The sequence below is a fragment of the Auxenochlorella protothecoides genome, assembly GCF_000733215.1.
Source record: "Auxenochlorella protothecoides strain 0710 unplaced genomic scaffold scaffold61, whole genome shotgun sequence".
NCBI lineage: Eukaryota > Viridiplantae > Chlorophyta > Trebouxiophyceae > Chlorellales > Chlorellaceae > Auxenochlorella > Auxenochlorella protothecoides.
The window spans coordinates 4,035-17,518 of record NW_011934415.1 but is presented as its reverse complement, the minus strand read 5'-3'; the positions used below and the strand labels follow the sequence as shown (position 1 = coordinate 17,518).

At 61.1% G+C, this 13,484-nt stretch overlaps 5 protein-coding genes across 5 annotated transcripts in view; 3 read left to right on the top strand and 2 right to left on the bottom strand.

The window, feature by feature from the left end:
• F751_5287 (Sorting and assembly machinery component 50-like protein) overlaps positions 1–1,654 on the bottom strand; it is a gene marked incomplete at both ends in the record, with an annotated part of 3,223 nt that extends 1,569 nt beyond the window's left edge. The window contains 5 exons of the mRNA XM_011403087.1: positions 4–257; positions 381–553; positions 695–929; positions 1,099–1,186; positions 1,367–1,654. Coding sequence (XP_011401389.1) covers positions 4–257; positions 381–553; positions 695–929; positions 1,099–1,186; positions 1,367–1,654 — 1,038 coding nt within the window. The remainder of the gene's footprint in view (positions 1–3; positions 258–380; positions 554–694; positions 930–1,098; positions 1,187–1,366) is intronic.
• Positions 1,655–2,063: 409 nt separating this feature from the next.
• F751_5286 (Ubiquitin-like-specific protease ESD4) lies at positions 2,064–3,744 on the bottom strand (the record flags this gene model as incomplete). The annotated part of the gene is made up of 6 exons (XM_011403086.1): positions 2,064–2,156; positions 2,366–2,470; positions 2,589–2,663; positions 2,942–3,106; positions 3,317–3,397; positions 3,550–3,744. 6 exons carry the CDS (start codon positions 3,742–3,744, stop codon positions 2,064–2,066), a joined length of 714 nt encoding a protein of 237 aa, XP_011401388.1.
• A 2,234-nt stretch (positions 3,745–5,978) lies between these two features.
• On the top strand, positions 5,979–6,774 carry F751_5285 (DNA-directed RNA polymerases II, IV and V subunit 11; the record flags this gene model as incomplete). The annotated part of the gene is made up of 4 exons (XM_011403085.1): positions 5,979–6,034; positions 6,126–6,215; positions 6,316–6,394; positions 6,496–6,774. 4 exons carry the CDS (start codon positions 5,979–5,981, stop codon positions 6,772–6,774), a joined length of 504 nt encoding a protein of 167 aa, XP_011401387.1.
• A 1,920-nt stretch (positions 6,775–8,694) lies between these two features.
• Positions 8,695–9,739, top strand: F751_5284 (hypothetical protein; the record flags this gene model as incomplete). The annotated part of the gene is made up of 3 exons (XM_011403084.1): positions 8,695–8,934; positions 9,129–9,361; positions 9,562–9,739. 3 exons carry the CDS (start codon positions 8,695–8,697, stop codon positions 9,737–9,739), a joined length of 651 nt encoding a protein of 216 aa, XP_011401386.1.
• A 2,268-nt stretch (positions 9,740–12,007) lies between these two features.
• F751_5283 (hypothetical protein) lies at positions 12,008–13,080 on the top strand (the record flags this gene model as incomplete). The annotated part of the gene is made up of 4 exons (XM_011403083.1): positions 12,008–12,127; positions 12,315–12,515; positions 12,667–12,741; positions 13,072–13,080. 4 exons carry the CDS (start codon positions 12,008–12,010, stop codon positions 13,078–13,080), a joined length of 405 nt encoding a protein of 134 aa, XP_011401385.1.
• Positions 13,081–13,484: the final 404 nt, after the last annotated feature.

Sequence of the window (13,484 nt, the reverse complement as noted above, 5' to 3'; positions counted from 1 at the left end):
CACGCCGCGTTGCGAGAAGCCGCGGAGCGAGGCGCCGCTCAGGCCGCCAAGGAAGAAGCGGTCGGTGATGGGGGAGGGGGTGGCCGCCGGCGCCGGGCGCAGGGGCAGGAGCAGGCCGGCCTCCCCCGCCAGGGTCAGGGAAGCGGCGGGCCCCAGGGGCAGAGCGACCTGGGCGGCGCAGCGCTGCTTGAAGAACGGTCCGCGCGCCGGGCCACCGCTGTGCGTTCCGACCTCGCTGGTGGCCGACACACCGTAGCCTGGCGACAAATGGATAGGGGGAGGGGGGAAGCGATTGACAGTGAGTGAGCCGACGGGGAGCCATGGCCCCGCGCGGTGGATCCCCACTCCCCATCCCTCACACTCAGACCGACGCAGCCCACCTTCCAGGGGAAAGGAGGCCTCCCCAGAAAACGTGGTGTGGCGGAACGTGTACTTGATTGCAGACCGGACCCCTTCACCAAACTGCTGCTGCACGGAGCGGGAGGCGCGGCGGGCCGGGTCGGCCAGCCGGTACCAGCCGATGCCGGCCCCCACCAGGTGGCGCCCGTCCTCCCTGCACGGGACGGTGGGTGGTTGGGGGGGGGTCGTAGAGTGTTGCAGCCGGGTACGGCGTACAAATTTCGATGGAGAAGGGCGCACGCTTTGAGTCACAGACCGCCCCACCCCCCAAACATCACCCACACCATAGCCCCACGTTGACAGGGAGGTCTCGGCACCCCTCAGCAATTCCGTGAAGGAGGACCAGCGCTCAAAGGAGGAGAACTGCTGGTACAGTCGGGCGGTGGCGAGGTACGGCAGGCCCCGCGGCCGTGCGCGAGTCAGCGCCAGGCTGTAGGTGGTGGTGCTCCTGGAGCCCCACTCCCCGCTCAGGTTCAGGCGCTCCGCATGGCCCAGAGGATTGGTCAGCGTCGCGGACGCCTCCACTGAGCCTGGGGAGCATGAGAAGGAGGGAGGGTCGATGAGACAGAGCAGTCTGGGTCGCTGCCTGTTTTGCGCAGGCGTGCAGCCGCCACTCCTGCCCTGCCGCGCACAGGTCCTGCACGGGGTCTCGGAACACTCTACCCCCCTCTCCCATTGGGCGTACACATCACCCTTCACCTTCTTGGCCTTGCACGTATGTGCCTGTGTGTACTTGGATCGGGGACTTTTCGGAAAACCTCGCTGTGATGCTACATGCCTCCGGGTGCTGCGAATGGGAGAGGAGAACGGTCATCCACAAGGAGCTGCAGCACCCATGGAGGGGATGGGCCGACCTGCCGAAGGCCAGCCCACCCGGCAGAGGTTCCTTCATACTCTGTATGCCGCATCGCTCTCATGCATGATGACCTATCAAAGCCCTGAGTGCCACTGGAGCATGCAGGCCCACCTTGCCATCCAGCCCATCGATCACGATGTCCACGGCATCAAAGATCTCCAGCGCCATGAGGTCTTGGTAAGCAGCCACCACCGCGTCCTTGATCTCGTCCAGGGTCTGGGCGTTCTTCACGCGCAGCAGCTCACGCATCACCAGGTGCTTGTTGGTGCGCTTGAGGCCCAGGATGGTCAGCCGAGCGGGGAAGCAGGCCGAGTCCTTGAGCCGTTCGAAGCTGGACTCGAAGTCGTAGTCGGGGACGAACCCCTCCTCGCTGCCGCTTGACGAGGGAAACTCCTCCATACTGAGGACAATGGATCAACAACTTTACAATGTGGGCTGTGCAAGCACACAGTACGGGACCAAACCCAATACTAGTGCGTCTCTCCCTGCGTGATCCCCAGCCGTGCAGGCCCGAGGCCAGGGGGACGAGAGGGAAGGACCCTTTGAATGCGCCCTGATCTGGTATACAAACGGAAGACTCATGGTCCGATTTGCATGCTGTTGCACAGCGCATCGATCATCGTGGCGCTTCACATGCGGTGCGTGCGGTGGCTCGTCGATCCTCCCTCTCCATAATTGTAGAACAAAGCAGGTGTGCCATCGAAATACAGCAACCGGGGCTGGTGCAGTGCTTGTCAGGTCGGTTTGTGATGTCATGGGTCACGCCAAAAGTTGGGGATGAGGCGTTCGTAGCTGAAAGCGGACCTTGTCATGCTATGCACAGGTCCATGAGATCCAGCACAGTCTTTATGCGGTATGCCTCCATGTCTGCCTGTGTGAAGGTCATGGCCTCCCCTCGACCCTGTTTAAATTGGAGGGGTGGGCAATGATCTATCATTGGGCTGTCAGGTCTGCTACGGTATATCAGGGACACCATCCACTCATGTCCATGCTCGATATTCTGGGCCTCAAAATGGTGACACAGCTTCCTTCCGATATGCCAGACCCCCTTCCTCGTCAATTTTCATATCTGCATCCCTCGGGCAGCGGATCTTCACCACCCACACCCACCTCGAAATCTGCAAACTGCAGCAAGAACATGCCGCAGTCGTACCCATTGTACTGCTGCGGGACGGTCTTCGGGAACTTCCTGGGCCACTTGAGCACATCGGCACGCTGGACAGCGGTAGGAGGTATGGGGAGAGTAAACTAATATAGGACGCTGCACCATGCTCTCCCTTCCATGGCTCGCCCAGCGCCAAGCATAGGCACACACTCACGAATACCCTCTAACCTCCTCCTTTCTTTTGTCCTTGAACTCATCGCGCAGCCATTTTGCCAGGGCCTCGAGGCACCCCTCATCCTCGCCCTGAGGAGGAATGGGAGGGCGAGGCAGGGTACAGCTGTGCTTGGGTTATTGGTAAGCTCTAAGTCCGAATTCTGAGAGCCAAGCGAGGTGGTGGGAGGCACAGCTGACCGCCTCCTGAGCGGAAATAATATCCCAGCTGATTGGCTGCTGCAGCCAGGCTTGCGTCCCCGAGCAAAGCCAGCAGCGCTCCTCTTCACCCTCCTCCCTTCCTCCCTCCGCCCTCCCGCTCTCCATGGCCCCTGAGGGCATGTGCAGGGCGCACAGCCCGCTCGGCGCACCTTGAGGGCATCCAGGTACCTCAGTTCCTGGTTTCTCAAGTCCACCACGGCGCACACCCAGTGCATGCCCTGGTGAACCGGCACCACGATGCGATCGCAGTCCAACAGGCAGGGGCTGGCCTGTCCCGCCGCCGCCAGTCGCTTGGGGGTCGTCCAGCGGCGCACCTGGCGTGTTTGGAGTGACATTGGTGAGGGCATGAGCAGGGTACATGCTAACCAAGCAAGCGCTGGTCAGGCACCTGCCGACAGGAAGTTCAGTAGCCCGCCCACGAACGTGAGGTTCAGGGGCGGGACACACTGTCAGGACCCAGCCATGGCGCGTGCCCAGCAAGCTCCCGTCATTCAAGAAGGCCCGCATCACTGGGGAGCACCAACCTGAGCGTAGGTGTACCCTCCGTCCTTGTACAGCTTGTTGCAGAAAAAGGTGCTGAAGAAGTGGGTCTTCGGCCACGACTTCTGCGGGTGAGGCGAGGCGGGAAGGGTGTTGACCTGGAGGAGCGGCAAGTATTCCAACCCCGCCAGGCGCAGCACTTGCCCCACAGCTTCAAAGCAGTTGCATGCAGTGCTCTCAGTGCCCCGCAGCCTGCATCTGCCCACAAAAGGCCGACCTGGGCTTTGCGGGCCGAGGTGTCCCTCTCTTGCAGCAGCGTCATTGTCAGGTTGATGACCTCATCGTTCAGCCAGGCGCCGGGGGCCAAGGTGGCCACGTCGTGCCTCGTCAGCGTAATGTTGCTCCCAGTATGCTCCACCAGCTTGTCCGACGCGGCGCCTGCAGGGCTCACGGAATGTCCAGGGTGGGCCATGCCTAGGGCCGGAAAGCCGGCATGGCCATGGCAACCCTGAGGCTTGCGTCTGGAGGTGACACACGAGTGCACTCATGCCTGCACGACCACCCTGCAACCAGCCCACTCACCGCCCTGCACCAGGGCCTTGTACTTTGCTTTGGCGCCCGGGGGGAGGGAAATGGACGGCCTGTGCACAGGAGGGGCGGCAGCAGTTGGGGCCTCCTCGATGCTTGGCCGTGGTTTACAATCCACACGGATCCAGAGCTGATCTGGGCACCAGGCTCTCGGGACACTCACCGTACGCTGGTGGAAGGTTTCGGTTCCAATCGCTGCAGCACATGCAGATGAGGCGTGGAGGGTGCTCTGAGAAGACGCGACACTGCAGAAGGCGGTACAAGCAGCTCATGCACATTTCAAGGGCAACTGAAGCAGTCTGCGGGTGGGAGCTACGGCATGCACATCACTCGCAAGGCTCACCTTGAGGCGCTCTCGTTCTAGGCGATCCAGTTCCTCCTTGATCTGACCCGGGTGAGACGATCATGGTCAGCGGGAGCAGGAATAAGCCGTCCCACTGCCAAGGCAGGGATGCCAGGAGCCCATCCACCATCAGATTCGTCACAGGAAGTTGCCAGATGCACACCGTCTGTGATTCCCAGGCCCTTGATCCACCTCAAAAGACAAATCCATGCTGAGGCACTGCTCACCCTGAGCATTTCTGAGCGCAAGTCTTGCCATGAAGGCTTCTCCTTGGCTTCCAGGATGCTGTCAGCTTTTTCAAGCAGCGCCTGCCCGGCCTCTGCTGTCTCCTTGGCCAGCCGACTGCTGGCCGAGGGTTGTCGCTCAGGCTCATCAACAGCTTCGTCTGACCTAGGCGCGTGATGCTTACGCCCTGCTGCAGGCTGGGGCTCGTCATCGCCAGCCTCAGGCAGCCATTGCCGCAGGGGCGCCAGCAGGGCATGCCCCGTGGCGTGGGGCGCAGACAATGTGGCCCCGGAGGACGATACGGCGGCATCAGGCTCACCCCATGGATCCACGCCGCGATGGAGCCGCTGCGCGTAGCCTGGCTTCCCAGCGGCCGGCGGCGAAGGGCCGGCCTCATCCTCGCCGGTGAGGTCGATGGTGAACTGCGGCGACTGCACGTGCCTAGTCTGCAAGGGTTGAATGGGGGGGACAGGCTCGATGTGTACCGCTGAGGTGAGCCTGCGTACCATATGACGCCTCGCCACTGGGCAATCCGCGCCGTCCCATGCAGCTGGGGCGAGGTGCATGCCTTGGGGCGCCGGCTCACCATCCTCTCCACCCTCTGGTAGAGCTCGACGCCTCGTTTGAGAAGGTCTCGTTCCTGGCGGCCCGTCTCCCAGAATGGAATGACGCGGGGCGGTGGTTCAGCAGGACACACTGAGTCTGGGCCTCGACCTGGCTCCAGATCGTGTTGCAATGACCAGGGTCCTCGACGCTTCTGCAGGAGAGTGGGAGGCGCATGCGACCTTCTGACCATGCAATTGCAACCTGGGAGCCGCTTAAGAAGTACTTGCTGCCCTCAAGGTCGACTGAACACCAGGGTTTCTTCCTGCAACATTCTGGCCACAGTGCCCAACCTGGGAGAGTGTGTCGGCAGCAGCAAACAGCTGCCGGGCAGAGGGGCGATGGTACCTGCTCCGCAACAGATTACGTCCAGGGAAGGGTGAAAATCCTGGCCCGGGAGATTGCGCCCGTTGGGTGCCGGGGGATGCAGGGATCAGACGGGCACGCTTCGAGGCCACGACGTCTTTGCTGGCAGTGAAGGGTCCCGTCGGCTCGTTGGCAAAGTCCAGTCGCTGCACGGGATCTAAGGGCCTCGAAGGACCATTGGAGGCTCGGCAGGGTGTATCCTCAGCGAAGGCCTTACGCTTCACACCAGTGGCGCCCGCATCCCTCAGGTATTGCACCGTCTTCTGCAGGAAGTTCATGGCAGGGCACGCCGGGGCATCTCAGGGCATCTCCACCCCCTTGACGTTCCATGCGTTGTGTGATCATGGGCCGCAGCGGGTGCCATGAAGCCTGGGCGATTGCCAGCCTGCTCCCGCGACTTTAAAACCTGGCGAAGAAAGGCCAGCGCGTGCGACGACACTTTTGCGACTTGTTAGGAGGTGTACGCCGGTATGGCACAGTGCATCAAGGACTTCACGCATTTTAAAGTGTATATACACATATATCTGACCAGCAGGGCTACCTGCGGGAGTTGAGGAAGTTCACCACTGCCAACTTTGCAGATGTCCAACCAGCCAGACCGATACGAGAAGTTTGTGGTTCCTGATGGAGTTAAGAAGTAAGTGGCGATGTTTTGGAGTGCTTCTTGAAGGTGGATAGCTCTGCAGAAAGATCACTCTGCCTCTACCCAATGTATTCCTCGTCCCCAGGGTTGCCTTTGAGCGAGACACCAAGATTGCCAACGCGGGGACCTTCACTGTACAACGAGAGGACCACACCATCGGTAACATGATCCGAACGTGAGTCTTGCGGAAGTCAAGGGCCTGCGCTGGCCACCTTGATCCCCCCGGAATATTTCCCCGTGCTCTGAGCTCCAACTCGCCTTCTCTATGCTACCAGGCACCTCCACGAGGACCCACATGTCATCTTCTCCGGCTATAAGATTCCCCATCCATTGGAGTATCGCATGCTCATCAAGGTATGTTTGAGTGAGAATGTCTTGCTGGGAAATCAGAGCATGCTGTCTCATGAAACAGTAGTGGGGCTGAGATCACACCCGCCTCCTCCTTGCTCCCGCAGGTGCAGACGGATGGTCGGGAAACACCGGTGGCCGCCACTCAAAAGGCAGTCGACAAGCTCGTGGAGAAGGTCCGATCCATCCGAGAACAATTTGTGGTAGGTAGTGGCGGACGTCTGCGGAGGAAGACAGTGAGGAGGAGCAGCCATACATGCTTGATATGCACCAGACGCTGGATAGGTTACATTGCCCTGAGTTTCCTCACACGTCGTGAATTGCACCCCATGGAGCAGGCGGAGGTGAGCAGGCAAGACCGAACGAACGACGGGAGGGACTACTGACAGACCTGAGCAGCAAATACCACCATTCACAGCCCAAGGTTCCTGCAAGGGACTTTGTCCTCCAGACGGCGACGAGCTCTACAGGCACAGCAGTGTGGACGCCTGCGGTTGAACTTGCTCTGCAAAGGACCATGATGCAGAGTGCGATCCAAGCGCGAGCACACCTCTTGGTCCTATGTTTGGTGTAAAAGCTGTGGCCCCACCCCTCCCTGCCAAGAGGGCCAGGACTTTGGAGATTCCACTCTGGAAGCAGCAGTGGCTCTGAACAACAGGAGAAGCTTTTTACACGCACCAGCCTTGAATTCTCGTGTGACGGGGATGGTGCATGTTCTTCTGCAAGTCTCAGTGCCATGCAGCGAAACGAGCGGGCACCCGTGCCAGCGAATGTGGCTTGCAGGCTTGGCCCTTCTTTGTACAGTGCGTCATATGATGAGCGAAAGGGAAAAGCAAGTAGGAGCTCCATTCTTGCTTCAAGCAGCATCCATGAGAGCATGCGTCAGCGCCACAGGAGTCAGCTTGCTCGCGCTCAGTTCATGTGCGGCAGGTCCCAGCTCGCCTACCAACACATCAAACTCGCGTTTGATGTCACGCAGGGCACACTGGCCGCGCTTTCTCAGTGACTCCAGCAACTTCACCATGGACCTGAGGGTGCGAGAGGTAGTGGCGAGTGAGGTGGCAAGCTGCTGGGTCCCTGGAATCGTTACCCTGTCAGTAGTGGCGCACATGATCAGGAGAGCCACAGTTCACAACTACTTCAATTCCCTACGGACCTGAGATCCTGGTTTTCCTTCTCCAGCTTTGAGAGCTTGGACTTGAGCCCCGCAAGCTCGGCGTCTGCAGCGGAGGCTGGTGCTGATCAGAGGCGCGGATAGGTAAGCATTTGGTAGCTTCACACAATGCCAGCCTCCTATTACGGGCGAATGGCTCACATGAAAACCCACAGCCTCATGTCTTTCTCAAATTCCCTCACATCCCCTTCGTGCCAGACCCAACCCACCACTGTCAGGAGGCTTTGAAATTGACGAGGCGGTATGTGAGTCTCTTAGCAGCCCTTCTAGTGCGGCCAGACTCAAATCTGTCCGCAGGGAGCAGAGGGGAGGGGTGCTGAGTTCCCTAAGCGCATTCGAATGAGAAGGCGGTGTGGCCCCGACCGCAGGCCTCTGAGCAAGAGTCAGACCCCTTTTCAGCAGAGCGCAAAGCTCCAATCAGAAGGCACAAGCTCACCGGAGCCCTGGACATCTATGGCAACACGTCTGCAACTCGGCGGGATCTGACCGGAGCTTGGAAGCTCATGGAGGCCATACAAGGTGAGCCTGCCTACGGAGACGCCCAACTTTTGTGAGCAGGCCTTCCTCGCCGCGATAGTCTCGGTGGCTGGCAAGCAGAACGCCGAGGAAATGACATCAAACTGGATGGGGCGGGATGTCGTGGGCGGGGGCAGATCTGCCCCCCTGGAACCTCGGTCGTCGAGGAGACCCTGCAGCCTGAGGGAGGGCAGACCAAATGAGGGTCGAGCCAGGCACTCTGGCTGTTCATCCAGGCTCCTGGGTGTGGATTCGTAAGACGAGCTGCCAGCGTCGCTCTCTGACTCCGAGGCACTGGCATCTCGCAGATTGCCCGGCTCCCCGTCTTCCGCCATCATCGCCGGATCTGGGGTGCGGCCTGTGACCGGCCTGCTCCAAATTTAAATGCAAAGAGCATGCAGGTGCGGTGCCCCGATCTGGTCCTGGGAGGGGGGCCGCTGGGAACTGTGTCGGACAAAACTGAAATCTTATGGCTGGAAACCAGGAAATGATCAGATTGGAGCCTGCTGACTCCCTGCATGGTACACGAGGTCGGCGATAGATCACGGAACAGCCCCCTAGAAAAGCGAAACATTGATCACTCCGTTTTTCAACACTGTTTTATGCCATGGCAGCTATGATGGCGACATCGTCATGTGTTGGGGCGACGCATGTGGCCTTTGCTGCTCCCATGCGCATAAGCGGCCATGCACAGAACCCATACTCGACCCGAGCCCCTGCTGTGAAGGGATTTGCGAGGAGCTCCACCTACCCTCGCCGCTGCATTGCTTTGCAAGCCGTAGCAGCGCAGAAGTCCAAGTCCACCGATGTGCAGCAGCGAGCTGCTGACGCCCCAACCCCAGAGAAGATTGTCGAGGTACTTTTTGGTTCCGTGGGCCGCTGTGCTGGCACATGAATTTTTTTGATAGGATTATGCAAGGAGGAGAGCCCTTGCAGGCACTCCAGGCCCTCTGCCCTCGGTGCACACATCTGGCAGTGCAAGGGGAAATCAAACTGTACTGTGCCTCCGGCCATCCCCGCTTACCCCACCCCACCCCTCAACCGTGCCAGGGCGATTGGTATGCCCTGGTGGCCAGCGCAGAGTTCTTCTTCCGTGGCGCCCAGAATGAGGCCCTCCCAGAGCAGCTGCGGGAACTGAAGCGCTACTACGACGAAAAGGGGAGGGGGCAGGACTTTTACATCGTGTCCCAGCCGCATTGGCTGGATGCCAAATTTCCAAACGAGGCGAAGAAAGTGCGGCGGCCGGCCGCCGCGCTCATCAGCACAGACAAGGCCTGGATCACGTGAGTCTGGCTGGGTGGGTAAGCATGGCCTTCTGTGTTGTGTCGAAACACATGTTGACTCATGGTGCTAGCGTCCATACCCTGGACGGCATCCTGAACTGTCAGGCCTTCTGAATCTGTCACTTGCCTCATGCGTCATGGGTGCTGGGACGATGCTCAAAAAAGCCAGCTACCCCCTTGCTCCGCCCTTCTGAGACCAGGTTCATGAAGCTGCGGCTGGACCGTGTCCTGCAGATCCACCTGGGCCAGATGCATGCTGACGAGGCCTGTGCTTCCGACGGCCCAGTGCCAGAGTTCAAGATCAAGGATTCGGAGTGGACCGCCCCCTACACCCCCTATGCCCCCGGTTGGTGGCATGCGTTCGAGCACAAGGCCTGAAGCAAGGAACTGTAGCTGGATCCTGCATGCAATGCGCTGTGTCCCAAAGACATTTGCATGGCTCTGGACCACTGCCTGGGTCTGTCCTGGCCCTGTTGCGTTCCACTGATGCTCTGCGCGTAGCCCATAAGACTATTTGGAGCAATTAAACCTTGTTCAGCGCAAAGGAGCAGATTCTGAGGGGGAGGAGGAAGCGAGATATAGGATTGCAAAGTCCTCAGCCTGGCTTCTCAGGCTGGTGCATCTTGGCTGTCGGGCCCCTTTGGCAGTGAAACCGGCTTTGATGCCCCAGACAAGCCCTCCTGTGACCTGTCAAAGGTCGCACCCAGTTTCTCTGCCACTCGCACAGCCCACGCCTGTGAAGGGAGGGCGCATGGAGGTGGCATGCTCAACAGGCCGACGCATCTGCAGCTGTCTGTCATCCAACATTCACGCCGCCGCCCATCCGCAAGGTCCTTCACCAGGGTGCCCCACAGCCCAAAAGTGAGCATGCCAAACCATCCCCAGGCCCTCACCTTGTCCAGGCTCGAGAAGCCGCGCTGGCGATTGCTGGCCAGGAGCATGACCCCCTCCCTCCCCATCGGCTGGATGAGCAAGCTCTGGACATTCGGAGGGAGGAGCCTTGCAAACTCGATTCGACCTGAGAGCGGGATGAAAAGAGCGCCTGAGCCGGCAGGGTGTGGCCGGCGTCGTGTTTGCCCCAGAGCCAATGCTCCTGCAATGCCACGCACCGCCAGGCGCATGTCGCGAGAGCATGCTGCTGTGCGGTGGAGGTCCCAAACCGAACCACATTGATGCAAAGAAAGAGGAGGATGGCCACCCCTTTCTGTGACAGGGTCGCATTTGCTTGTGGCAGGCACCAGTGCATTGTCAATCCAGCAAGGCTTGGAGCATCCTACCTGGGAAGAGGGGAAGGTTGGAGATGCTGTTGGCCGTCTCACGTGCCATAGCATCCAAGAGCAGCGGTCCTGGCGCCACAGAGACATCAAGCTCCTGCGCCACCACGCCCTGTATGGCCAGCCACCCTCCGCGCCAGAGTGCCACGGTCTTGACCCGGTCTGTTGCCAAGAATGCAGCGCAGGCCCTGCACAGTGCAGAGAAGGAGCGGCACTCTTGCTGGTGGCTGGCATCGCTGCGTGTGGATGCTTGGCATTCAAACCGAATGAATGAGCTCATTCCCTGGGCATGTGTCATCATTCCCAGCCATCTTGCCCAGGGACTGCCCATGTAAAAAACGATTGCAGAGGCTGCCAGGGCACCCACCATTGCAGCTCATCAAGGACAGGCGTGGGAATACTGGTGTCCCAGTGTGCGAAATCACTGCGACCGACCAAGTCCACGGCCTCGGGCTCCCGGGGACTGATGACCAGCCACTGCACCCCCACCACCAGGAGCGTGATGGAGAGGACGAGGAGCAGGACTCCGGTGCGCGACTGGGCGGAAGCCGCACTCAAGCTGGGACTGTCCTGTGGAGGTTGGAGGGGAGTGTGCAGGGAGCGTGCCGGCGGCTGCGTGCAAAATCACTGCATTTCATGCACACATACAAGAGCATGCACGGAAGCCCTCCACTGGCCCCTCCACTAGCGCACGGTGTTCAGTAGCCTATCCACGACAATGCTCATGAGGCCCAGGCTGCCAGCTGCTATCGGCAGGTATCGAGCTGCAGGGCTGGCCTGTGTCTGGAGAACTTGCAGCCAACAGATGGTGATGGTGCCCGCATTATCGGGTGTGCATCACGGAACCCTCACACAGGTCTCACATACCTGCCCGTTGGCTTGCGTAGTGACTCTTTCCCTCCTTGCATGGAGGACGGAGGGCCTCGCAGAGAATATGATAGGTCGTGAATGGGTTGGAAGCCACCGCCCGAGTGGAATTCCATGGCCGGAAAAGACTGCTCGTGGGTGCAAAAAACGAGCGTGTACCGCCATCTAAACCATTTCCAGATTGTGGGTAGCAGTGAGTGCCTGCATCGGGTGTGAATGATATGACATCCCTTCCGCTCCGCCGGAACGCGACATCTTTACATGTGCCCCCGATCATACACCAACAGCCCCCACGCCCTCCCGGCGATGGATATGACAAAAGTCGTGCAGCACAATATAATGATGCAACAAAAGGAGTGAACTTACTGTGTTACACATTGACTTTCTCACACTCGGGTGAGGAGACGGGCCAGGGACCTTGTTCCCATTCCGGATATCCTTGCCCCTCCCGGCTGCAGGGCCCTCTGACGACACCCGACCATGGTAAGAGCAATCATGGACTGACATGCGTCTCGAGCTTCCCATCCGTATCCGCGCTGCGGTGCCTGGGGCCGAATTCCGGGCTGCTGCCTACCTCCGAGCAGCCTGCTTCTACCAGTACAACTGTACCAACTATGCGCAGCGGGTGCGGGGCAGAACCTGATGGTTGTGTGCAGGGATGGAAACTCGTGACATCGTGGCGGCTGTGTGGTGTGCTGCACACCTGGGTTCCACAGCTGGTGTCAGGCCATGAAAGGGTTTGGTGGCACCTTTCCTTCCACCATTTCCCTCCACTCAGGCCACCCCACCCCACCCACCACAACAACACACAGGCCCACCTGCGCAACAAGACCACGGCGACATGGGAGTCCCTGGAGACACGCGTGGCTGGCAAGGACGAGGACTACCGCGGCGTGGTGGTGCTGCCCTTCATCGCCACCGTGGCGCGCCAGCCACCCGACTCGCCCAGCGCCCAGCTGATCCAGGAGCTCTTCGACGACCTCATCGACCGCTCCGTCCAGCTCCCGGGCCTGGTGCGCAGTGGGCCTTTGATTCCTCTGCTGCGAGTCTGCTTGCCGAAGGGTGTCGCGAGAGGTCCTTGGTTCTAGGTGGTGGTGGTCGTCCACAGGGCCCCCCCACGCCCTGCGACCCCATCAACCCTGGTCACCCACCGCCCCCACCCAGGCCCACGGCGAGGAGGAGCTGGTGGTGGGCAGCCTGGACGTGAACCAGGGCCTGAGCCTGCCCTCCGAGGACCTGGTGGGGCAGCTGCCGCACGACCCCGGCTGCGGCGACGCGGCGGGGCGCGCCGCCGCCGCGCGCGGCCGCGCCTACCTCAGCAACGTGTGCGTGGCGGCCGCGGCGCGGCGGCGCGGCGTGGCCCGCGCCCTGGTCGCGCACGCGCTGCTGGAGGCGGCCGCGCGCGGCACGCGCCACGCCTACGTGCACGTGGCCGCCAGCAACGCGGCGGCGGTGCGCCTGTACCGCGCCCAGTGCGGCTTCTCGGACGAGCAGCGCGAGAGCGAGGGCTTTGCGCGCGCGCGGCGCCGCCCCCGGCGCCTGCTCCTGCACCGGGCTTTGGTCACGGAGGGTGTGTGATGGAGGGACCCGCCCCACGCCGTGGGCGCGGAGGATGGCCTGTCCCCGAGACCACCCATCCCTCGTCTGGGGGGCCCATGCTCCTCTCCGTGCAGCAAGAAACCGCCCTTGTTGCCCCACAAACCATTCCGTCCGCTTGCACTGACGCTCTTCTACACACGGCAATACGCTCTCGTCAAAAGGGGGCCGAGGCGGCCTGGGCGGGCAGGGCCAGGCACACAGAGGAGCCGAGCGGCCTCGCTCCCACCTCAGGAAAGGGCCCGCGCCGGGGCAGGTGGGCGTCGAGGCTGTCGCGCGCTGCTGGCGAAGCAGCCGCGGTCCAAAGGGCAGGGGACAGGACCGTGGGGCATTTGTGCCCCCCCCCCCCCCCCCCCCCGGCGCCGGCCCCGCGCCCCCCCGGGGGG